Source organism: Neofelis nebulosa, chromosome 1, assembly GCF_028018385.1.
Source record: "Neofelis nebulosa isolate mNeoNeb1 chromosome 1, mNeoNeb1.pri, whole genome shotgun sequence".
Classification (NCBI taxonomy): Eukaryota; Metazoa; Chordata; class Mammalia; order Carnivora; family Felidae; genus Neofelis; species Neofelis nebulosa.
Window position 1 is genome coordinate 50,700,992 of NC_080782.1, and position 26,624 is coordinate 50,727,615.

General features: G+C 39.9%; 1 protein-coding gene across 8 annotated transcripts in view; it reads right to left on the reverse strand.

The window, feature by feature from the left end:
* EBF1 (EBF transcription factor 1) overlaps positions 1 to 26,624 on the reverse strand; it is a 392,556-nt gene that overhangs the window by 141,571 nt on the left and 224,361 nt on the right. For all 8 annotated transcript variants that reach the window (XM_058721706.1, XM_058721698.1, XM_058721690.1 and 5 more), the window contains exon 7: positions 2,162 to 2,243. In XM_058721706.1, coding sequence (XP_058577689.1) covers positions 2,162 to 2,243 — 82 coding nt within the window. The remainder of the gene's footprint in view (positions 1 to 2,161; positions 2,244 to 26,624) is intronic.

Consider the following 26,624-nt stretch of genomic DNA (forward strand, 5'->3'; position numbering starts at 1 on the left):
CTACTAAGTGAAGAACAACTATTTTATCTGCAAAAATAAAGCTTTCTAGACTCTATAAAAAATAACAGACTGAGTTGGTTTCTCATCCCACATAAGAGCTACATCCTATAATTTAAGACCTTTAGACATTTTACTAGCAGGTCCTATGAGGGAAAACAAAGCCTCAGAAGTCTTATATAAATACTCTTAGGTCCCCAATGTCACTAAAGTCTACCTTTAACTCTGCTGCCCTGAGAAGCACAAGAAAGTTGATCCTGATATTCGTAAGTCATGACACGTGTCTATTAGACATGTTTATTAAACATGAATTGGTTTGTGCCTGGATATGCCTTGCTATGATATAACCCAGGCTCGGTCAAGGGAGATAGATATATGGCTCATCTTGGGGCCAAAGCAAGCTGCAAAACAGTTTATAATGAAACCCAATCTCATGTTTCAAGACACTGAGCAATATACACCTAGTGACATCACATGTTTTGTTTACCAGCAAAGCTAATCCCACTCTACACACACAAAAAAAAATCATGTGTGGGAAGCAAAGCACCCAAGTCTACCCACTTGGGGTCAGCAACTAGCCAGGAGAAACATTTTCCAGGAAACTAGGAATCCAGGGATTCTCTTCCTCAGATCTCTCAGGACAAAAGGTGGCAAGGCCAAAATGATTTTACAAAAATTCTTCAGAATCTTGGGAGAGAATGTCTTCTTTCTACCAAATTTGTCTTATTAGTCTCTTTCATGAGACTAATAAGTCTCACCTCTCAAAAAAAATCATCTTGGAGACAAAGAGATCTTGACATCTAAAAATCAATGCTTGGAGCACCTAGGTGGCTCAGTTGGTGCTGGACTCTTGATTTTGGCTCAGGTCATGATCTCATGGTTTGTGGGTTCAAACTCAGTATTGTACTGTCAGTGTGGAGCCTGCTTGGGATTCTCTCTCTCTCTCTCTCTCTCTCTCTCTCTGCCCCACCCCTGCTTGTGTTCATTCTCTCTCTCTCTCTCTCAAAATAAATAAGTTTAAAAAAATTTTTTAATAAAATAAAATAATGAAAATCAATGCTCAGAATCATCCCATCCCTTTCTCCCATGTGCGAATGTACAGCTAAAATTCTTCAAGATCCTCTCAGAGATCATGCACGTCAATCTACACTTCATGCTGACGAACTATACCCAAGAATATACTTTAAACACCATGCTGTTTTCACTGAAAGACCATATGGACATATATATCATTACATCACTCTGATAGGAAAACTAACACTGATCATGCAAAGAGTTAGCCATAAAATGAGATGGAAGGCAACACAAGTCTAGAACCTTGCTCCTTAAAGTGTGGTCCATGCCATTAGCATCACTTGGGAGCTTGTTAGAAATTTAGAGTTTCAAGCCCAGCTGAGACCTCATTAGCAGTTTAACAAGATCCCCAGGGCATTCTTGACACTTCTGAGTTTGAGAAGCACCACTATCTAGAACTTAGCAACCTTTCCTAAAACCCAACTACCATTTTGTGTCTTCGAAATTAACACTTTACTTTCACATCTTCTTCCATCAGTAAGTGTATAATTATATGAGGTGAATATACCACCCACATATGGTGGCAGATCTGACTGCTGCTTGAGGACCTTCACACATGCTGTAGAAGGACATTGCTGACACGGAACTGAGTGTCACCCATATCACTCTAGATGTGCCCACCTGCATCAGGGTCCATTTTTAATGGACACTTACTGCTGACAATTTCCAGGATTGGAAGAGGAGTACAAAGAGAAAGGAAAGAAGAGGGCATAATTCTAAAACAGAACAAAGATCTTATTTGAGAGTTTTCTACTTGTAAAACTTTAGAAAGAATGCATCATTTCTATGTACTTCACTTACCCGGAAGTGGTTGAAGCCTAAGAGTCCATTCAGGAAGCCAAACTAAGCTCAAAGGACATCACTGTCTCAAACAGTGAACGCAGGTGGTTTGGTCCCAATTCTTCCTTCATAAAAACAACTCCAAGAGCACAGAGACCTGGGGGACCAGGAGCCTCACCTGCTTTTTACGTCTGGGGAAATAACTAGACTCTATATCTTCTTCTGCCTAAGACTTTTTTTTTTTTTTTTTTTTACCCTCTCCTGATACTCATGCCATTATTGAAATTTAAGAAAGACAAGACAAACCCACCTGGAATCTCCGCATGTCACGTGGATTTCCTGCATTCTTTAGGCAATTTTGGTTACATTTGAGGAAAAATTTCAAGAAGAACCTGTGGAGAAACAAATTATCATGGTTAGCATTTCAGTCCTGACACGGAAGGGGGGAGAAAAAGTAGTAAGCCGCGTCTGGGTTGTGCATTCTATTCTCCGCAGATTTCTGAAATATTTAGAATGGTGTTAGAGTCACTATTTTGTTTAAAACTTTAGCCTTTGTTTTGCACCCAAGCTGGACTTGTTCTGTGAAAGAAACGCTTTTAGTGCTGCCAACAGATCTCACAAAAGAATTAAGCCCCCAAGGAAGTATTTTTACTCAGACAGAGGGAAAGTCTTCACCGTAATTTAAGGTAGGTTCCAATTGGGTGTAATTGCCTGAGAATTACTCATGGTCCCCAACAACATGTAATTTAAGCCCTGTAAATTAACAGATGATGAACCAGCAAAATGTATGCTGGATGAATATGAGGACATGGTAAACACTTTTTATTTCAGCATCTCCAAATAAAATCGTCTAATTAGTAGTACCCACGAGAAGTAGATAAGATTCACGTACTGACTGAAGTCCTTTGACTTCTCAAGTATTTATTTCCTATATGTTTTTCTTATACTGCCTACTGTAGACAAAAGCTATTTTGCGAATGAATCAGAACCTCACTGCCACCTTGGTCCCTGAGTTGGTTCTAGGGTGAGATTCATGGGTTTTACTTGCTAGGGTGACCAAAAGTCCCAATTTCCCAGGAACAATCCCAGTTTACACCAGCTATATTACTGTAAATATTATGGCACCCACGTTAACTCTCAAAAGTGTCCTGTTATGGATGATAAATTAGATGGTGACCTTATCACTTATTTCTTTCATTGTAGTTGTTAAAGTCCATTACACAAAGACAGCAGGTATCAAAGATGTACTATTAGGAGATTAATGCTGGCAATCTATATGTTCCTCATTTGCTCATGTTTGGGGAAAGAAGCATTTTAAAAGCCACCCTAAGTTCTCCATCCCCTTTTACTTTTAGGCCTACAGATTTCAGGCCAAAATATTTCCCCCAAACACCAGAATGCATTAAAATGCCAGTCAGTTAAATTTTTCCGGCATGTTCTTTTCTTCACCTTTCTCCCACTTCAAGTCACCTTTTCCCACACTGGAGTACAAAATTCCCACCTCAATGCACACAGTCTGTGAAGAACTATCAACCCATGATGCCTCAGTCTGAATTTAGCTCTGAGCACAAAGTCTATTAACCAAATAACACAGGGGTCCTCAGTAAGGAGAACATAGCACAAAGTCACACGAGGTTTAACTGGTTTCTGACTACTGAACTGAGAGAGGTCCTAGAAGAATCTCTCTCCTCCCCGGTTTCTTAGAATCTGGCAACAGAAGAATATGGTGTGGGAGTAACTCTGAAAAGTGACGATAACTTTGTCAACTAAAAGAACATTTTGAAATACAAACACTTTCCTGAAACGACGCTTTCAACATCATGCACCATTCAACCACCCATCAATAAAAGGAAACCTCTGAATAATCATTTGCCCCTACTTCCAGGTTCTCTCCATAGAGGCCAAAGTTTATCAACACTTCACACAAGATAAATGACTCGTGGAACACCGCTGAAGCCCAAACGTGTAAAATGGAATTGGGCTCTGGCACCCCTTCCCCAGTACAAAGAACAGCACAGTCATTCCTGCCAGCAGTCAGCTGGTCCTACTCAAGTCCCCTTTCAATAGGGCAGACTTGGAAAGAGAAAGACGTTTGAGGGAGTGGTCATAACCCCAAGTGCCTCAGCATTGTCCTTTCCTCTGAGCTCTCAGAAGGCAAGAGCTGGGTGGCCCTGTGATCACACATGGCTTTCAGAAGCTGAAATGGTGAAGCTCAGGGAGAGAGAGAGTCGGCCATCTTGCTGGGGTTTAAGCCAAAGGCACCTGAAATGTAAAAACTGGCTGCCTCTTTCAAGCACAGCTGGTTGGAAGGGCATATTTAAAAGCCACGCCAAGCCTCAGGGGAGGACTGATTGCCACGAAACTGACAGTGAGAAACAGTGTGGTACAGAGGAAAAGCCACAGCCTTTAGAAATACCCAGAATGGGGTTCACGTCCCAACTTTGACAGGTACTGACTGCTTGTGTGATTTTGGATAAGTAGGTGAACTTCTCTGCTCCACACTTCCTTTATCTATAAATTGGGTATAAGGACAGTCCCTACCTTATAAGGCAATTGTAAAAATGAACCGTGATAATGCCTGACACATGGTAAGCATGGTGATGGGGCCAGTAATAATAATGGCTCCCATGAATTAGGTGCTTAACTTATGTTCAGCAAGGTGCTGAGAACTGCAAATACATTTTTCCCATTCAATCCCCCTAAATAACCTCTGCTATCAATCCCATTTTATGGATGAACACATTGAGGTTCAGAGAAGTTGAATAACTTACCGTAAGATTAGCGAGTCTGGAACTCAAATTTGGACAGAGCCTGTGTCCTTAACCATTATGCTTATAGTAGTTTCAGTAATAACAGAAGTAGTGAAGTACTGATATTAGTGCTAATTATACCATCAACAGTAATTGCACCACAATGGCATTTGTGCCAATAAGTGTACAAATAAGAATAAGTATTGGTATTATTATTTCCATACCAGTAGCATAAATATTGTGGAGGGAGACATCACCGCCATTCTCCCTCCAGTGCCCCCCACCCCTGATTCCCCAGGGCTGATAATATTGCCGCGGGTGTGTGTTTAAGACATTTGAGCCCAGACCGACAGCCAGATTCAGGTTGTGTTAGAAGAAGCTGTCAGCACACCCTCTGGCATCTTCAAGTCAGACAACTGCTAGCCACGATGAGGGGGGCCATCTGGTGCCAAAATGGATTTTGAAAGGCAGGCAAACAGGACGCTAGCTCTGCCAGAGAGAAACAGAATCAAGGGAGCAGGGGATCTTCTGCCTTAACGATGAGCAGGGGCGAGGTGCCTGTCAGCAGCCCGTCGTTAGCACAAAAGCTATGCCGGGCACACACCGGATCCCTGTTACCCTAAGCTGCCCTGTCACCTGGCATGCTGCCAGAATCTCCTGCCCGCCCTCTCCACAGTGGATCGCTTGCTGAAATTGAAGGCTTGGCCATCTGTCGCAGGGAAGAGACGGCATCAACGGGTGCCTGGGGCCTCACACAAGCCCTTATGTGGCAAAGACGCTCTGAAGGGCCTGTTCTTTTGGGGAAAGCCAGCCTTACCCCAGGGGGAGCCTCAGGAATTCTTTCAAAGTTTCCCCTAAGTACATGCCAAATGCCTGACCCTTTCGGATCGCACTTCCTTAAAGGAACTGAGAGGACTTAGAAGTAGGAGTTAAAAATATCCCCACTGAGGGACAGAGTTAGATGTAGCACACACATTTTGGGGATGGTTTATCAGGCTGTTTTTAAGGCATTTGTAAACGGGGGACGCATGCATGTCTGCTGGCCTATGGAGAAGATCTCAGATTCTCAGGGGGCTTTTAACAAAGTGGAGGTTATTGTAACTCAAAACCTCACTTTTGTCTCATGAATTACCACATTTTGTGTGGCGGATATGTTTGATAAAGTGTCAGGAGAAAGAGTGTGACAGCCTTATCCCAACCGTGGGAAATGAACTAGAGACAGGGCAAAGCCCCTATTGACCCTGTAGAGTTCCAAGGAGTTCCAGAAACTCCAGGAAACAGCCCAATCAGAACCAAACTCCAGTCTTTTTTTTGAGGGGGGGGGGTGGGGGATGGAGAGGGTGGGGCAAAAAACCCAACACCTTTCTGGTAACTTTCAATATGAATAATATCATCTTATGTTCATACAGTGCATTATGTGATTCAAAGCACTTACATCTCTATAATCTCACTAAATCCTCATAGAAGTCCTATAAATTAAGCATGCCAGGAATCATCAAGCTATTTAAAAGGAAGAAAACTAAGACTCAACAAAATTAAGATATTTATCTACAGTCAAAACTAAACTCATAACCTATATTGGTCAAAAGACTCTTTATGGTATATGTTTGTTTCCATGAATTGCAAGACTTTCTAAGTGACCTTAGCCATCACTTATTTGAACTGTTTCATTGCACATATGAAAAAATTGAGAGATCAGAAGACGTGAGAATAGCCACACAGTTATAATAGTTACAACAGCTGGAACTACAACCCACATGTTCTGACTTCTAGTTGTATGATTTTTTTTAAAGATAATGTAGCTTTTCAAAAGCCAACCCAATAAGAGCTCAACAGTTGAGCCATTGAGCTTTTTAGAATACTAAAAATTAGGAAAGTGGTGGTCATAAAACCAAAAGTGACAGCCTATTAAAAGTTGTGTTTAGGTTCCTCAGTCAGGCTAATGTACAACATTAGCTTATCACTGAACATTCACTGAACTGAACGCACACATTTGTAGAACTAAATTGCTTATTCAATGGTTTACTTGTGTCACATTTTACCAACCAATAGATAGTACATTGGGAATTCTTCTATGTGACTAGCAGAGTACTGGATACCAAAGATACCTCTAGACTCCCCCAAAAGGAAAATTCTTTGACATAGCCAACATGTTTTGATCCATCTATATGAGGATGTAAAATAACAACAATAATAAAAACCATCTCTGTATACCCAGAACATGACACAAGACTCAGAACTCAGTGGGTTTTTAGTAAATCTGTTCACCTAAACAGAATCTAGGACTCCCAAGGGATAGAAATGAGAACATTCTACAATAAAGACAACAGTAGAGAATTTTGGACAAGAACTTGGGTTGGAGATAAGATCCCCATGGGTAAATTTCTGCAGTGGCCTTACAAAAACATGAAAATAACAGTACTTCTCTCCAGGACCACTGTGTGGCTTTTGTCATAATCCTAACTTTACTGTTTAATTAATTGTGTGACTTTAGAGAAATTACTTAACTTCCCTGTACCTTAAATTTCTCATCTGTAAAATGTGGGAAATAACAGAACCTGCTTTAGAGGGTTATTGAGAATAAAATGAGTAACGTATGTGAAATGTTTAAATAGTACCTGGCATAGAAAAAGAGATAATTATTTTCATCATCATTTATTTATGGCAACTGCTCACTGCCTAGCACTAAGGATGTTCAGATTTTCAGGTACAAAAAGTATTCTTCTGTCTTTGAATGTTAAGGTTAAGAAAAGAAGCAAAGACCTATGTAACTGACAAGAACTACAGATTTCATTGAATGACCTACAAAAAGAAAAAAGAAGAAACCAAGGAGAGACAATAATGACTAGAGCAGTTTTACCCAAAGGCCAAGACACATAAAGGAGAGAGGTAGCAGCTTAAATCATGGAGGACTCCAGCTAGTCAGAACTGAAGGGCACACACAGTAAAACCGACCATTAGGCGACAGCTTGTACATCATTAAATATTATGCAAAGCATTGCAATAGATCTAGGGTGAGCAGGTTGACTTTTTACCTCCTCCACCCAAATTCTGAAAAATCACGTTTGGATGTTTTCAGCTGCTGTCATAATGTCTAGGCTGGAAAAGACAAGCATCAAGGCACACCTAAACCAAGACATAAAACCCCCATTTGCAGTCTTAAGGCTCCCCAAAAGTTCCTCTGACTTATGCCCACAGATGGTTATGTGGCAGATGATCCTTGCCAAAGAGATTCAGGACACGGAGACTCACTCTCCCCCAATGCAGGAAACAGCTGTGTGGAAACAACTGTGGGGCCCCTTCTGTGTGAAGTTCAAGTTGCTCGCACACACGCTAACTGGAGGGTAGAGAGGGAAATGCCTCACGAATCAAAGGGCCTTTTTGGAGAAGTCCTTTCCTTAGACTGCCCTATCATCTCTGCTTTGACACCGAAGCATAGAACTGCCTGCCTCCATGATCAAATCTACTGCCCAGACATACCCAAGGAAGACTTTCCAGGAGTACGAGTATTCTCCCAAATTGAAAATGTTTAACCAGAAGGCAACTATCCCTACCCAGACCTCTCAAGTTGCCAGGGGCTGTTTCAGAAACGCCATCACTGTCCCATCGTCATCATCCGTGAAGAGATAAACAAGACTCCCATGGCCACAGCCATGAAAAATAGGTCTCCCTTGAAAACAGAGGAGCCAAAACAGCTAGAAAGAAAAACCTCTACTTTCAATGCCAACACTTCTGGGTTCCTGGTACACAGAAGAAGTTGTAGAGTACAGTTCATCCATGTGAAAATATGATACCCATAAGTCTGCCAAAATCCCAAGGATGCCACAAGGGCAGACTGAGGAGGCCAAACCTGTGTAAGGGCAAAGGTCTCTCACCACCAGGCTGACCACTTTTCCTTTTCTGATATTAAAATGCACTAGTGAGAGAGTATCTGCCTTGACTCAAACCCCTGCAGTTCTGTTTGAGAGCAAGGAAGGAAGAAAGAAACAAGAACCTGAGGGGATTCTTTGCAGACGAAGCAAATTCTCTTCTCTGTCCCCACAGTGGAAGGTGGAATGGTACCAAGTTGTGGCACTATATTGGGGATCCCTGGGGGAGAGCATGTGGCTGCCCGTATTACTGGCTACTGACTTCAAGGAGTTTACTTTTTCCTTTGGCCAAGATCCCTCAGATCTTGGGCATTTCTGGAAAGTATTCTCAGCCTGAAAGGATGAACATGATCAACTTGAGAAGCATTTGTTACCTCAGAGTTTGGCCTTGATGAAAGGACATAATTAGTGGCAAGAATTTATAAATAAATAAATAAATAAATAAATAAATAAATGTAAGGTATTGGGATAGAATAGCAGCAGATGAAAGAATTTAAAAATAGCTTTAAGGGGGCACCTGGGTGGTTCAGTCAGTTGAGTGTTCGACTTCAGCTCAGGTCATGATCTCACAGTCCGTGAGTTGAGCGCCATGTGGGGCTCTGTGCTGACAGCTCAGAGACTGGAGCCTGCTTCTGATTCTGTATCTCCTTCTCTCTCTGCCCCTCCCCCAGTTTCTCTCTCTCTCTCTCTCTCTCTCTCTCTCTCTCTCTCTCTCTCTCTCTCAAAAACAAACAAACATTTAAAAAATAAATAAGTAAATAAATAAAAATAGCTTTAAGAAAAAGCATTCATTACACATAGATCTCCTATGCTAGAAGTCAAGTCTGAAAGCTAGGAAAAAGCATCAGGACAGTGAAAAGGGAAAGAGGGGGACAAATAACCAATGACCAATCTGGAAAGAATAAATTGAAACTTTTTAGAAATGACACAGAGAAGGGAAGCGAGAGCAAGGATGCTGCAGTTTAACGCCAACTACAAGGTTTGACTGGAAATTAAGTGAGAAAGTATGACACATCCAACAAGTTATAAGCTTGTGTGTTGTAGAGAAGGCGTTCATCTTCAGGGATCCTCTTTTACAAAGATTACTCAAGTGCCAAGTGTTTCTCGCCAAAAGTGCATTAAGGTACAAACACTGGCCCTTGGCAGGAATGAGGTAGATAACAAACTCAAGTGTATGTTTGTCTTTCTCAGGGCTCGGGACAGACTGAAGACATATCTGTCTTAAACCATTTTCATTACAAGGAACATGATCTTCAAGGAATCACCCAGCACAGAACTCCTGCAGACCAGGGGATAAGACTTGAGACATTCATCAGGTCTTGGAATCCTGGGTCACTAGTGAGACTCCCTCTCCAGGTCAGAAAAGAGGCAAATGCGACTAGCAACGTTGCTTCAATAACAATGTCCCGCTCCAGAAAGCCAAGCATAAAAAATGAGATAGGAGGGGCGCCTGGGTGGCTCAGTCGGTTGAGCGTCCGACTTCGGCTCAGGTCATGATCTCGCGGTCCGTGAGTTCAAGCTCCGCGTCGGGCTCTGTGCTGACAGCTCGGAGCCTGTTTCAGATTCTGTGTCTCCCTCTCTCTCTGACCCTCCCCTGTTCATGCTCTGTCTCTCTCTGTCTCAAAAATAAATAAACGTTAAAAAAAAATTTTTAAAAAATGAGATAGGAGGAGCCTCAATGCCTCCACTTAGTAGTTATTATAGCAAATACATGAATATACCATGTGGAGGTGTGGAGGCCCTGTTCTGAGTGCTTTAAATGTATTAATTCATTTACTCTTCACAACAACCCTATGAAGTACTATCGCTATTCTCATCTCAATGATACTGAGATAAAATACTTAGGTAATTTGCCCAAGGTTTCTTATCTAGTAAGTGGTACAGCTGGGATTTGAATGTAGGCAGTTTGGGTTTGAAGCCCACATCCACTAAACTACAGTCCTTCGTATGTTATATATATTTTTTATTATATGGCAGTACACATCATTGACTATGTCTGACTATACTCTTACTACCATTTTCAGATTCATTCAAAATTAGAGATAAAGCCAACATAAAAATTTCTGGTATTGTCACTAGAATATTCCCAATTATAAATTTTAATTTGTTTCAATTTTGCCCATGACCACTCTTGCCTATTTCAAATGGATTTTAACTATAATGAAGTCCTACTCAGTGGGTGGGTCTGGTAATAGAGCCAAACCAAATTTGGAGAATGATGGCCAAAGCGAAACCAATATAATCTGGGTCTCTTGGGAGGAGTCAATGAACACCATTTCAAGGGTTTATTCATACATTATGTAGCTACCAGTCCCACTAGTCACTATCTTTGAATGTCTTTTTTGCAGACAGAAAGCCACAGGTTGAAAATCAAAGGCTTTTAATACCCCTCTGTTTAACACCCCTGTGTTTAAAATTTTAAAGCAGATTCATTTAGAATCTGATGTTAGAATTTCACTTTTCCTCCCGAGTCCTCAAAAGGTTTCGATATTAATTTCCCTTGTGAAGGTGACAGATGTCAGAGAGAGATCAAAAAGTTCAAATCCAGAGTAACTGAAGCATATGGGTTTTCTGGACACTCAACTCACTTTTTCTTCAAGATGTTATGAAGTATAAACATTCAGTACCATTCACTTACTCAACTGACAAATATTCCTCAAAAGCCTAACATGTACAATTATTCTCCTTTAATACCAATTGTATTAAGATCATAATTACTTTGGTTCAAATTTTCCTCCAAAAGAAAAATAAAAGAGAAGGAAAGCACTTAAAATCAAACTTCCAGGAAAACTTCTTGACTCTTATGACAATAGGGTATTTGAATATTTGCCAAGAAAGGTCGAATAGCCATGGATCAGGGAATCTTTCAAAGTTCCCACAGATGTCCACATTCTACCTTTCCAGACACATTGGCCCTCCAACATTCTTTGCTTCAGTCACATTGAGTTACACCCTGTGCCCTGAACATAAAGTTTCCTTCCTGCCTTCATCATAGGCTGCATTCCTGGGCCTGAAATGCCTTCCCTAATTTCAATACCATCTCAGCTTCCCATAATTCTACTTTTCCTTACAGAAGCAGCTTAAATGCCCTGAGCCCATGAAACCTTCCCAAATACCCCAGCTGGAATTAACCACTTCCTCCAACATTCTGTTACAGTTCTTGTCACAATTGGTCTTCACGTATTGTATTCCAGGTACTTAAGTAATCATGTGCTTCTCCATAACACTGCAGACACTTTTAGAGTGCCATTCTATTTTCCACAGCACCTAGTATGGCTGCATAATAGAAAACAGAAAATGCATATCTGACTTAAATTGACTGTAAATATTAATGGCAGTAACTTTAAATTATAGCACAAAGATTATTTGTTCTTCTTTCCTTTTTCCCTATATTTTCTCAATTTTCTATAAGTAGGATTACTTTAAGAAAAATAAACAATTTTATTGTTGTAAAAACTGAAATGTCACTCAGCATAGAACCTAGGGAACGTTGCCCCCATACTGTGATGGATAAATTAAGAACTAAAAATGATGTGTGTCTTTGCCAAAGCCTTTATGCTCTAGATTTGCCAGTTAATTCAAATGAGAAGAGTTAAGAGCTACCCATCTTACACTTTGTAAAATGTAGATCATTTATTAGTTTCACATATGCATAATTCATAAAAGACTATCAACTGGGCAGATTCCACACCATCAATGTCCTCAATTTCCTACTTAAAACAATTCTCAACATCAAAGTTTAAAATATTATCTCTAAATTAAATGTGCCATTGTTCTTAAAACATTTAAGCATAACCCAAAGGTACAAAAGGACATGTAACTAATAATATGAAATGTATCTTCTCCCTCCAAAATTTTACATAACCTTCTAATGACTTTGTTGAAAACCAGTGATTAAAGCTCTTGATGGTTTGCTATTTCTTGGTTCAGAGTACGTCCTTAACTCATCCATTTATTCATTCAGTAAAATTCATTCATCTTTCACTCAGTAAGTATTTACTAAGCACCCACTATGTGCTAAGCACAAGTACAGAGACAACTCTGTTCCTGCCCTTATGGAGGTTCACCAAAGTATACTTCCCAGGGCCTGCATCAGAATTATCTGGGAAACTCACCTTGGTGGGAGTAAGTTAGGGGGTAAGATACTCAAATAATTTTCATGTACATTGAACCTTGAGAATACCTAATTTATTTTTAAAAATCAACAGTAATGTTAATACTATGTAATAAATGCAATGATGGAGTTATGCATCGGTAATAGTGAATTGCAGAGAAGAGCTAGACATCTAATCATGTGTCACTGAAAGTCATCACAATAACTTATGTCAAATCACCTCTGAATGAAAAGAACAATTGAATTCTCCTCACCCATTCCACCTCATCTCCAGCACAAGCCACAGAAAAATAAAGGAGTTTCTGGTTGCCAGAGTAAGCAGCTATTTGACAAATTTTTGCTTCAAAGAAAAGAAACAATCTCACTTTTCTACCAAAAATATAAAAAAGAAAAAAAGAAAAAAGCCATCGGCTGAAAAGCTGTGTCCCAAGAGAAAAATCATAGTCTTGCTAAAGATGAAAATTCTTTTGAAACCTGTTTAAATCATCATCATCCTTTTAAAAATCCACTCCATTTGTCTGTTCACTTTTCTGGACACTTTCCCCGGCCCAATCTCAACATCCCATCCTCGGCTCACACACCATTGGGGATAATAAATTTAATTTGAGCAAAGGCTCTCATGGAAAAAAAAATTACTGCATTCCAACACGTCACACAAGCCAAGTTCAGACAAAAACAAGTGACTCCTTAATTTGGATTTAAAGCTCAGGATCAGTCTCCAAATAAAAATGACCAGTGAGCATCATGCCACAGAGCACTGACAATAATCTTATGAGCTCCAAATTATTCCAGTTTATATTATAATGATCCAATAAGTCTGTGTGTTCTAATCCATAAAAATATAAAAAGAAATTTATCATTTTAAAATCATAATGCAAAAGAGAACCTGACACTTTATTAAGCACTATTTATCATGATATCATAAGGATGCTGATGGAAAATGAAACTAAAGCAATATTGTAGACGAACAATGACACAATTTAGTCTTTCTGAGGGTGCTTTGTAGCTCACAGGTCATACCCTCTTGCTCTCCCTACCGCATGTCACTCTCTAACAGCTTAAACCTGAAACACTGGAAACAAAACTCCAAAGAAGCTGTTATCATGAAAATTGGTCAAAAATTTAATAAAACAAAGAACACTAGAATGGAATGAGAACTTACAGATGATCTAGTCCAGATATTATTAACCTAGAGACTAGTGGATGATACACTGGAGTTCTTGAACACCTCAACATTGCATCCAAATTTTTGTAACACTTTTCTGTAGAATGGGTCCAGGGTTTTCACAGGTTGTGGAGGGAGTCTGGGAGTTGACTGCCCAGAATCCATTCCCCCCTATTTTGGTAACTGTCCTCTATTCTCCTTTTGAAAAACTTCCTCACCATCACCCAAGAGTCCTTGTATTTCAGCAGCACAAAGTCATTCCAAGCTTAGACAAGAGTGGTGCTTATGATCCAGGTCTGGCTAGTCACAACATCACACCCCCCAACTGTGTGATTGCTTTAGAGATGGGCATGTGACTCAAGTCAAGCTAATCAGGCCCAATTCAAGCTAGTCACCAGATATTTGTTTGGGTGGCTAAAAAAACATTGGGTCCTGGTCTACTAGAGTTGAACCTAGAAAAATAGAAAGCTAGGGTTGCTTAGAAACTCTGTACTAAGAGATGAATCCATAATAGAATATAATCCATTGTCCCATCTAATAGAGATCCTATCCCTGGGATAGGTGGGCAGGAGAGAAGATAGGGGGAGCTAACATCAAACATCAGTCTCCATAAAAGGTGGAGGTGTAAAGATGGATATGCTGACACAATGATGAAGCTGAGAAGGTAGCAGAAGGGAGGGTCCCAAAAAAGTGTGTAAAAGAAAGAGAATATTATATTCTGTCAAGCCCTGGTAACTTCAGGCTATACAACTTCAATATCCTATGGCCTCTTCTTAAGTCACTAATATATAGTATATATATACTATATATATAATATATATAGTTCAAACATTGATGTTACCTGCTTGGAATATATTATATCTAATATATCATATATATTATACATATATTAATATACTTGGCAGGTATAATACATATAATAATATATTCTATACAATATAATATATAATATATTCCAAATAGGTAACATCAATGTGTGAACTAAGCTGCATGTACAACCACAGACAGTGTACCAGAAACTATATGAATGGAAGAGTAAATCCCTTGTCTACAATGGACAGCCTCAGTTATCCTCCAGCCAACTGACTCCATGGAGAACATAAGGACAGTGTTGCCAGAGCCTCCCCTCTCAAGAGAAGCTAGAAATATAGGTTGTTAAGTGCGGAATGTGCCAGTCTTCCAGGCGATATAAGGGCCAGACAAAACAAATCTGAGAGAGGGGTCCCTGTTTGCATCTCTTGTTCTAAGCTATAATAACCGAAGTAGCAGCAACTCATTTGTCTGGGAGGCTAGGGTAGGCCTTCTTTGTGCCCAATTTTGAGTTTTAAAAAGTTATAATGAAAGAAGAACCCCTGTGGCTCTGCTAAATGGGGCTCCTCTCATTAAGAAAACAAAAGTAGTTCTTGCTTTTAAAACAATGGCTTGTTTTCTTTTGTTTTATTATTGCTGAGAATCCTTGTCACCTGAAATCCAGATGTGGTCAAGCTTGATTTTCTCCCAGACCTTTGGCAGCTGGCAGGTTGGGTGAAGGGAAGGTTCGGAAAAGTACCTGCAGCCGGAAGCAAAAGTGAAGGCAGTGCATATTTACCAGCATGCGCTGTCCACAGACAGCGAATATAGAGACCCAGGAAAAACCTCCCATGCCCTCCTGTTCACAGCTGGATTTCCCAGGGCACTTAATTCAATCAGAAGCAGTAAGTTTTAGTAGCATTTTACAACCAATTAACCATGTAGGAAACAAAACACCTGACTCGGTGCCTTCCTCCAGCTTCTGAAGAGTCTGTGACCTCAAAAGTCAGCAATTTGGAACTTTCTCTATGAAAGAAAACACCATCAACCCAGTATAAGCAAATTTATCCCTTCTTACTTTTAGTGAGAGGACACTTGAATCTGCTCAGGCCTCACTGGCAAAGAATCACTCCTATTTTCACATAAAGAGTTCCCACTTCACTCAGCATGTGCCAGGCACAGGCAGTTACAGGAATCATTCCAATGAATCCTTACCACAACCCCATTAGTTAGGTCCTAATAATATCCCCATTTCACAGATAAATATACTGAAGCCAGTGAGGTTGGTAAAATAGCCCAACCATAAGTGGCAGAACTGAGATTTGAGGTCAGGATACCGTCCATAAAAGAGAGCAAGACTATATTATTGGGCTCACTGTTTATGGTTGGACCCAGTTAGAAATTAAACTCTGTGATTAGAGCAGCCTTCCAGTATTATAGGAATAAACCTCTTTGGATGAAAAACAGATATTCAAACTTGTGCTAAGTTCTATTAGTAATAATCTTCCCTAAATCAATAGATTAAAAAAAAAAAAACAGGCTACAATTTTAAAACCATGCTTCACTTAAAAATATTTTTTTTCTAACTTTTATTCAATCAGTCTTCAAAAACCTTGAAGGACGTGGTAGGGGTGGGTAAAATCACCCACATTTGATAGATGAGTCTACTGAGCCTCAAAGAGATCAAGTGGCATGGCCAAAGTCATCCAGCTGATTAGTAGTAGCCTCTGTTCCAATTCCTAAGCACTCCAGCCATGGGGACTTCCTCTTACTTCCACAAAGACGCCAAGTTCCTTCCCACTCTGGGACCTAAAATGATCTGGCCTTAGTTCTTTCTCATCTTTTAGGTCTCCCTTTGACATCATCTCCCCAGGGATGCCTTCCCTGCATCCTCCCTCAATGGGCCTCCTCCAGTCCCCATCACTTTTACCTAGAACCTTAGAGCATTTGGCATCTGGCAGTCAAATATTTGCTAAATGAATGAACAAGTAAGTGAATGGATGGGATTACCAATTTTCTGATTTTTCTAGCTTTTCTAGTTTTTTTTAAATTTTTTTAACGTTTATTTATTTTTGAGACCGAGAGAGACAGAGCATGAACAGGGGAGGGGCTGATTTTTCTAGCTTTTAACAATGACTAAGTGAAAGGACTTTCTCCTTAGCATGTCTAGCTAAGATCCCCTTGTAGAGTGACACATGAAAATAAAATCTTGTCCCAGCAATATTTAAGTGCCCACCTGTTAAAGTGACACTATGATGGGACCTCCCTGCCAAAAACATATACACCTGGTCTTTAACATCTTTCCCAGTGGACTCAAAGCTAGATCCTTAAGTATGGAAGGAAGATCCACACAACATGGAAGAGAGAAATAAAATGGTGATAAAGGACTGGTTTCCCATTAAAGCAAAGCACAGAATTAGGCTTAGAAGAAGATGCAGCTGGGTATGAAAGGCTGGAGGAGAGGTCCCTAAGTTCTCCTCCTGAGAAAACTCTAGGCTCTGCTACTGACGGTTGCCATGGTAATGAAGAGAACCCTGACTAAAACCTGACACAACTCCCCCACCCCCAACTAGGGCCAAGAGTTGTAGAGAGACAGCACTGCATCTTCTTGAATTCCAGTCTACTTCCAGATCCATTTCCCTGAACCCAGAGGGTATTTCGAGTCTTATTTTAACCAAGAAGTCTCTTCCCTTACAAACATAATGATGGTGATAAATTGTTCTCAAATGGAACAATGGCCTGGGAAAATAGGCGATTTCATGTACTTTTCCTTGAACCATGGGATCAAGTTTGCATGCAAGCTCTAATGTGATGATTCTTAACCAAGATGACTCAGGAGTCATTTTCTTCTGATCATGGGTAATACTCCTTTTAAGGGAAAGACGGCTCCAAAGTAGCCTAGTTTTTACTAAGTTTTTACCTAGTTTTTACTAAATACTCTACTAAGTGGTTAGGCTTTAGAAGAAAAGTAATGAGTAAAAGCACAGCTAACGTTTATTGAATAGTTACTATGTACCAGGTACCGTGCTTAGTGCATACTTCATTTTAATCCTCATAGGAACCCTGCAATTCCCTACCCACCCATCCACCCTCCAACTCTGCCTCAATTCTCCAAGTAAGAAAACAGCTGAATCACAGAGAAATTAAGTAACTTGCCTACCAAGTTACTTAATGTTCGTGGCAGGTATAGACAAGATTTGAATGCAGTCTCCCTCAGCAGCCTGTGCTCTGAGAGCTGGAACAAAGCTCTCCAGGAGCCCACGTTCTCTGTGCTACCAGGAGATGCACCAACTGATATAGTGCAACTGATATGGACTGAATTTCTCTCAGTCCTTAGACACTGTGTGCTAAAATCTTTGCACATGCCTATCCATTTAAAACAAAAAATTAAAGCCTCCTTCCACCTCTGTAGCACCCCTTTCCTTCATAATCTGGACCAAACCTACATCTGTGACTTTCTTTCTCTCACTCTGCCTCCCAGCTTATGTTGCAGCTACATCGGACCACTTCTCCTTCCCCTCCACACAGTCTCTGCTTTGTCAACTGGGCCTCTTTGCACATGCTGCAGCTCTCTCCTTGCATAATTCCTCTTCCCTCTCCCATCCTTCTCACTGAAACAACTACTCAACAGTCAAGACACAGTACAAGTATCCCATGCATTGGGGCACCACCCTGACTCTCCCAAATATCCCCAAACTCTCTCCTCTGTTTTCCCACCATAATTATAATGTTAGGTACAATCAAGTTTTGTTTCTCTGTTGCCCTAATACAAGTTCCCACTCATCCATGACACCGTAAATTTTTGTAAGATTAAAGTCCCTGAAGACTAAAATTTCATCAACACGCCAAGTACAATCTTTTTTTGGTGCTATTAATCGTTGTACTAGAATCCTGCACTGGGCTATTTATACTCTTTGAATTGCTCACATGTCTTCCCTTAGAAACTAAATATAAAAGTAAGCATAAGTCCCTCTATGCCTCGAGTAAGACAGTCCATTCACCAACAGTCTCATGACAGTGTTGGGTAGTGGTTTTCCACACTAACTGTGTAGAGTGTAAAAAAAAAATCCATTTAACTGTGATTTCTTGCTTATTGCTAGAAAGCTTTGTAAGTCACTTCTTGGTCTCACCTAGTGGAAGGGTCACTGCTTCAGCTGGGATTGTGACAAGCCTCTGCAGAATTAGAGTACTTTATTATCACATTAGTACTGGAAAAAGTCATATAATTAACAGAATTTATCCTCATTTACTCTGTAAAAGCACTAATATTCAATCTCTCTGCCTCTGTTTAATTACTTTCCTTAACACAACTTTTTTTCCCTGGTTGACCCTTCCTGGGCTCATATACAGAAATGTGTTAAAACTTTTTCTCCTTCGACTCTATTTAAGTTGCTAGACTTTATTCATTTGAATAAGCATAAAAGGCACACCAGGGTCTGTCATAGTTCACACAATGCTTTTGAATTAGCAGTCGTAACGGTGTCATACTTTTGTGGAGATCCTCTGTTCACAGTAAGTGATGACAGTCATCAGAATTGCTGTTAATTGTAATATGACACTGGCATTACACTGTGTGCTATCTAGTGGTAAACTAGCATTAGTTCAGGTTCCTAAGAAATTCAGAAGCTGAGACACCACAATTCTTTAAAAAGAACAGTAGACCTGCCTGACACAGGCTGCCTTCTCAAGTAACGCTTCATCAGACGTATTTGCTCAAGAGGATGGGAGGAACACACACACACATGCACACATACATGCATCAAAATAAAGTCACCATTAGACAACAAAGTCATCATCAAATAAATCTGGAAGGTGCTACACTTGCTCTTTCTCTCTCCTGATTTTTTTTCTTATAGGCATCAAAGTAATAAAGTAAAGAAACCATGGTTTAAATGACAAATATTTAGTAGAGGCTGAACTTCTGCTCCCCTTTTCTGAAACACAGATTAAGAAATCATGCCTCCGGAGGGGCGCCTGGATGGCAGTCAATTAAGCAGCTGACTTCAGTTCAGGTCATGATCCCGCAGTCTGTGAGTTCAAGCCCCACATTGGGCTCTGTGCTGACAGCTCAGAGCCTGGAGCCTGCTTCCGATTCTGTGTCTCCCTCTCTCTGTGTCCCTCCCCTGCTTGCTCTCTGTCTGTGTCTCTCTCTCAAAAATAATAAACATTAAAAACAAAACTAAAAGAAAAAAGAAATCATGCCTCCATACTTCATGTTGAGACATCCACAACCTGGTCAGAAAGATAGGGGCCAGGAGGAAGGGAACAGATCCTTAGTGTTGAATAAATAGTTGGTTCACTTCTAATAGGAGATAAACCCTTCCTAATGAGGTCAGGAGTGGGGCTGGGTGAGTGACATGAGACAATGGATCAAATGGGCTGTTGTCCTAGTTCCTTAGATGATGAGCTCCAGGCACTGAGGATATAGATAGCCTTCTACTGTCCGGGACACATGGTCCCACTCCATTTTCCCTATAAGAGACACATCTCTGTTGGAACATGAAAAATCACACATGAGAAGTCCTTCTCATCTATACTCCATTTTATTCAAGTGACATGCAGGAAACTATATTGGTCTTGGTCTCAAAATAGAATAACTTTATGAGCCCACAAACATAATATGTATGACCCATCTTCACTGGGAAAGAAGAATCCTCTCCAACCTCCAAGTTTTAGTTCAGTCATTCCTTTTGCCTATAGTGCCTTTCTCTCCAAGAGAGAGAGAAGTCCTTCCAGGTCTGGCTAAGAATTATTCTTCTTCCAATAAAACTGTCCAGATTCTCCCATTTGGAGTTAATGTCCTGTTCTTCCATACACCTAAGGCATTCAAGGTCTGAAGGTGTCTTTCTTATGGTACTTACCAAGGTCATTTTATATTTAGGTTATCTATGCATGAATCTGATTGGATCAATTGGCTGTGAAACAATCTGAACGGATTACTGGAGTTATGGCTTTGCCTAACCTCAGTGACCACATTCCCGGTTGAAACTGACTAATTTATTTTTTACTCTGAAACTGCCCTTCACTTAACTTTTGGTCAAATGCCTCATCATTCCCTGAAAGTTTGCTAATCCCCCCCCGCCCCTCCAAGCTTCTGAACATTCTGTGCCCCACTACTTGAAATTCTGTCTACTCAAAGGAAATAAAATCCATTCTTCAGGGCTGACACCAAACCCTCCTTGATTACATTGGCCAAAATGGACCATCTAGATTCCCACAGCCTTTGTTTATGCCATACTGCTCCCTTAGCATCTGGTAATTTCTATATGCATTTACGTTTTTTATCTGTCCAAACAGATTGTAAGCATCTAAGTAGAGAAACACATTTTATACAATCCTGTCTCCAACACCATGTTCAATAGAACCTTTTTTGTGCATCATAAACACCTTCTATATGGTGAATGAATGTACATTAATCCAACACTTTACTTTGGGATCTCCAGAGAAATAAGACAAGTATTGATGGATAAACTCCTATAGTACTGGCAATAAAACTTCTACTTCTACTACTACTATGAAACTTTCATCATAATTACCCTTATTCTTGTTCTTATTAGAGTTACTGTTGAGTGCTTACTATTTGCATCTAATTTGCTGAGCACTTTACTAATATTATCTCATTTAATCTGCACAGCAACCCTAAGGTAGCAACTTCTAAGGTAGGTAGTATTAGTAGTCCATTTGTCTGAGGTCACAAATCTAGTAAGAGAGACTCTGGATTCAAGCCCAGGTGAGACTAAGACCGATATCGATGTTCTTGTTCACTAAATAATTTGTATCCAGTTTATCACTGTTCGCAAGGTATTCAAGATGTTTATAAAGGGTATCTTACCTGGCTTGCCTACTCGCTCTGGTTCTTAGGTACAGAAATGATGATCTGGAGTATAAAAGTGGCCCCATTCAGAGTTTGGAGGCAAGACACCATCAGGTGGAAAGGAGCCACCTCTCATAATTTCCACTGGCAATGGACTTGGCTACCATCTCAGCGTGGTTCTCCTTGGTGCCACTGAGCACTTTTCACTTTTAGAAGGACAAGAAAACCCTCTCAGACTCTTGACCCCCTCACTGCCATACTTTTTTCAGTCCATGTGAACTTTAAAAAGGGGTTTTTCTTAATGCTTTGCAAAATAGACAAGTGACATTTCTGGTTGCTCAGGGTCACCTCCTCTTGCTCTCTTTCACTCCTAGCCAATGGAATATCCTGTGTCTCCACTGCATGCATGCCTCAGAGCATAAACATCTTTTCCTCAGAACCCTGGCATTGCCATCATTATAACCACCTCCGAGGCCCTGCACAGAGGCAAACTCAGTGCCTCTCACCCTCAGCTGTTCCACCATGTCACTTTCACAGGCAGCAGGACACACATACCAGAGCCGGATGGATTAACCTCCAAGATGACACTCAGTTTTAGCCTTAGCCTCCTTAAATCCTCAACAAAAACTTTAACAGCCAGACCTGATTTAGGACCTTAACTGTAAATCTCCTCTCTTCTCATGCACTCACTAAAGAGATGAGTACAATCAATTCAGACCTTTTCTAGTCATTTTCCCCCCATGTTTCCTGGAGAATCCAATGGGTGATGGGTAAGAACTTTCATTATCATGAGCCTTATTTAAAGACAAGCTAAAAAAAGAAAGAGAAAAGAAAAAAACTGGAGGGTGGGAGAAACATTAAATGCCTTCTACAATTTGGTAAGCACAGAATATGAAACACGGGTGGGAATTTATAAAAATATTTGAAGTAACATCATTCATTTATTGAAATGAAGCCAACTTGCTAGAATGTTAAAAACAGCAGTAACCGAATTTGTACTCAATTCTTAGAGCCTTGTTGATCAGCGACTGAGCCCTGCCATGAGAACAGATCTCCTTTTCACTCAAGTGAGGATCTGCAGGGGTATTTTCAAAAGTAAATAAATGGCCACAAAGAACAAAAAAGATCAGTAGAGAATTGAGTCTCTCAAGAACATCCCTGACAAAATAAACCCCATGTTTATGTATACTCCCTCAATTGGCCTGAGCCAGAAATCTCCCCTGCAACTTAAAACCAACTGCACAGGAGTTGAGAGAAATGTCCGGAATTAGCTTAGTCAAATGCTGCCTTAAATAAATGCTCCTCTGGTGCTTAACAAGATGCTAGTGCCAAAGCAGCATAGTTTGACCATAGCAAATCCCACTTTTTTTGCCATCATGCATCACCCTATCTTTTCTTTGGTTATATGGCATCTTAAATGCAGACACATCTTAAAAATTCCAGTTGGTATATTTTAAAATAGTGTCTTGCTTTTTCTGATTTTAAATGTTGAGTTATCATTTAAAAAAAGTTTAAATCCTCAAAAGGAATAAATAAATAAAAACCATCTGTATCTCATCTCCTTCCAGTCTTCCCACGTATATACAAATTTTATAACAACATACAGATTTTATAACCTTTTTCATGTTAAGCCATCTTCAAAATGTGATTTCTTTTTACTCTGTAACATTTCATCACATATAGTAGATATTCAAAAAATCTCCCATTGTTTGATTACTTTCAAGATTTTGTTATAAATAATGCTTTGGTGAGCATCCTTGGACATAAAATTTTATTCACATATCTGAGTATTTCCTCAAAATAATTACCTAGGATAAGAATTGTCAGGTTAAAGTGGCATATTATCTTAGAATAAGTATAAAACAATTTCATTTGTAAATGTTGACATGTGTCAAAGTAACTGGAGATTCAGCCAAACTAGGTTGGGGAAACTTCAAAAAGTAGCCCTTGAGTTGCCCAATGATTCAAAGAAGTTTCTATAACTTAGGCCCCAGGGTGTCCATGTTTATAAAAAAACTAACTAACTAACTAAACACAATGAATATATTGCATATCCACAGGTCCAACCTGTTTCTACCTGCAGTCATAGAGTGTATTAATACGCATGACAACATAGTCATCATCTTGAGTTATAACTAACCACAAATGGAAACAGCCTAAGAGAAGCCCTCTGTCTGCCACTAATACTGCTCTTACTGTGCCGGCCACTGGGCTGAGAAAAAGACTCAAGTCCGACAAAGTCTGTTACATGTTGGACACGATAAGGGTTTCCACTAGGCCTCCCTATCTTGCTATCACCAAGACGTCATGTCCAAGAGTAGAGTGAGAGAAAGCCGGTTTTAAGAAATCTCTGCTTAAAGGCTGAATGGAATCCTATTATCCCCGAGAAACCTCATCCTTTGTAAGGTAGGCATCATATTGTGAGCTTACACTTCAGGGAAAATTTAAAGCAAGTGACTTATTATATGGTTATCATTTTCCTAACATCATACCTGGAAATTGTTCAACAAGACTATCCCAGCAAAAATAGCAGTCCTTCATTACACTAACATTCTATGAGTGAATTCCATAGACTCTACTTCTGATGCCTGAAGTTATTCTGTTTTCCTGAGACATTAGACTCAAATACACTTGACGGTGCCTCAAATTTGTACGTGGTTTCTTCTCACACCTCATGGCACAAAAGCCACCACTTATGACCTGGCCTCTAGTAATCCAGTCAGCTGCATTTCATCCCATGTCCATTATGTTCCTTTATGCTAAAGAACTTGATTTCCTAAACCCTCTGAGCTCTCTCAGGCCTCCTCAAATGCTATTTCTTCCTCCTGACACAGACCCCCACCTCAACCACTCCTAGTCTAGAAGACTCCTCTGTATTTCAAAAATTATCACAAATGCCATCTCTCCCCCTAACTATCCTTCCCAAGTTCCTCCAGTCAAACATAGAATCTTGCACCTCAAGATTCCCATGGCACATTCCTCCAGAACCATATCTATCACGCTACTTTGTGACTCTCTACTTACTTGCTGATCTCTCAACTAGGGAATAATATCCTTGAAGATAAGATCCATGTCTTTTCATCTCTGTATCCTCAGAATCTGGGATATAGTTTATAAATATATGATTAAATATGAAAGAACAATAAGCATGTATGTAGCATGATAAAATACTACCTACAACTGAGAAACCAAAATAAATGAAAGGAGGGCATGAAGAACCCCAAACATTCTAGCTGTGAAGTGTGTGTGCAAAACATCATGACGTATTGTAAAGAACCACATGCTGGAATGTTTGCAAAGCCAAATTGTGCTAATGAAAAACATCCACAGTTTTATACTATGTGGCAATAATCTTAATTTGTTTAATGAAAGGGGGAATACCATATAATAATAAACACAAGTTCTGTAAAGTCTCTCTGATATAATCCAAACCTTTTTTTTTTGATGTGTTCTAAATATATTTGACATAAATGGTGCCAGAATCTCATGCTAATACACATGAACCCAAAGTTGAATGGCAGAAATTAGAGAATTCCCAGAGTTACTAAGGGATAAAATCAAACCCATTAACTCAAGGGTTATCTTAGATATGAAGAGAGTATTGGTTCTCAACAGACCAAGAGCAGGTATTAAGGTCCTTTAAATGCTCAAACACTCTCTTGTCTTTCTGATAGGAAAGAAACAAGGAGAACTACTGTAACACTAAAATGCTCCCAGGTTGTAAGCATAAGCAAGAAATATAGGAGTTATCTAATGTAGCTTCCCACCCAAAGAAGAGATCATCCCTTCCCCAATGTCCCTGACAAGTGGTTGCTCTGGCAACTCTGCCTGTCCTGGGAGCTGGAGACAAAATTCAGAAAAACAGGAAAGCTTGCTCCCCTCATGGACCTGGCATTCTAGTGGGGAAGAAGGACAAAAAGCAAGAAAACAAAATCACAAGTAAACAAGGTAATGTTGGTTATTGATCAGCTACTGGAAAAGAAAAGATGGCAGACAGAAAGTGGTTGCTGGCAGAATGGAGGGAACTTTAAAGAGAGTAGTCAGGGAAATTCTTGGAAACAATATGTTTGTTGAGACTGGAAGGACAAGAAGGAGCCAGCCATGCCAACATCTAAGGGAAGAGCATTCCTGCTAGCACAAAGGCCAGTGTGACTAGATTGTAAGCAAGGAGGAAAGTGATGTGAACAGTCCCAGAGAGATTCTCCAAGTTCTGACAAAAAAAAAAAAAGTCCCATCATGGGAGGCAGTGCTTCCCATCCAAACCGGTCAGCACTATGAGGATGTTCCCTCTTCCTGAAAGCTGAATTCTGCCCTCCTGTCCTTTACCTTCAGAAATTCCCATTTTAACATGATCCCAGAAAGCAACACTCCCTTCTTCCCAAGATAACCCTTCAATAATTTAAAGTGGCCACTTGATCTTTCCAGGACTCTTTTCCTGAACAAGCAAATCTTGTTCTTCTACCACCTCCGGACATGATTTCCAGATGCTTCACCTTCCTATTCATCCTTTTCTAAATACTCTCTCATTAGATAACATCCCTCCTGAACCATGCCTTCAGAAATTAGCAGGCCCCCCAAATGCTAAGGTCTGTAGCAGGTTGGTTAAGATATGAAGTCAGAAAAACTAGGCTCCAAATTGGGCTCTACCACTTATCAGTTGTGTGACTTTAAGAAAATCAAATTAACCTCTCTAAGCCTCCGTCTCCTTATGTGTGAAATAAGAACTATAATATCCATGTGGGAGAATTATTGTGAGGATTAAATAAGAGAATATATGTAAAGTCCAAAGGGCCGTGAATAGCATGTAGTAAATGTTCAGTAAAGTTTAGTTATTACTATTTTTATTAGTTGTTGTTGTTGTTGTTGTTGTTCTTCTTCTTCTTCTTATTATTATTATTATTAAATGACTTCCGTCAGTCTCCATGTTGGTCTAAAATCCCAATCTGTTCAAATGCAAGATAAATACACATTTGTTTATACTTTGCCTTGCTTTGTTCTGTTTGCAGTAGTGGGGTCCAGGGGAATAGATTGGCAGCTAGAAGCGATGTAAAGGTATACTAAACTTCTTTCTCTCAATGTCTTTTGCATATAATACAATAGCACGGGAACAGAGAAAGGCCAATAAAGAGCTAAACCATAACATTGGAATGCATCTAGACTTCAGTTACTGTAGAAATAAAACCATTTCCATATGACTCAGATAATGCTACATATACTGAACAATGTTTGATCACCTTCCCAGGGGCAAAACAATGCTCTCATGCATTCTTTC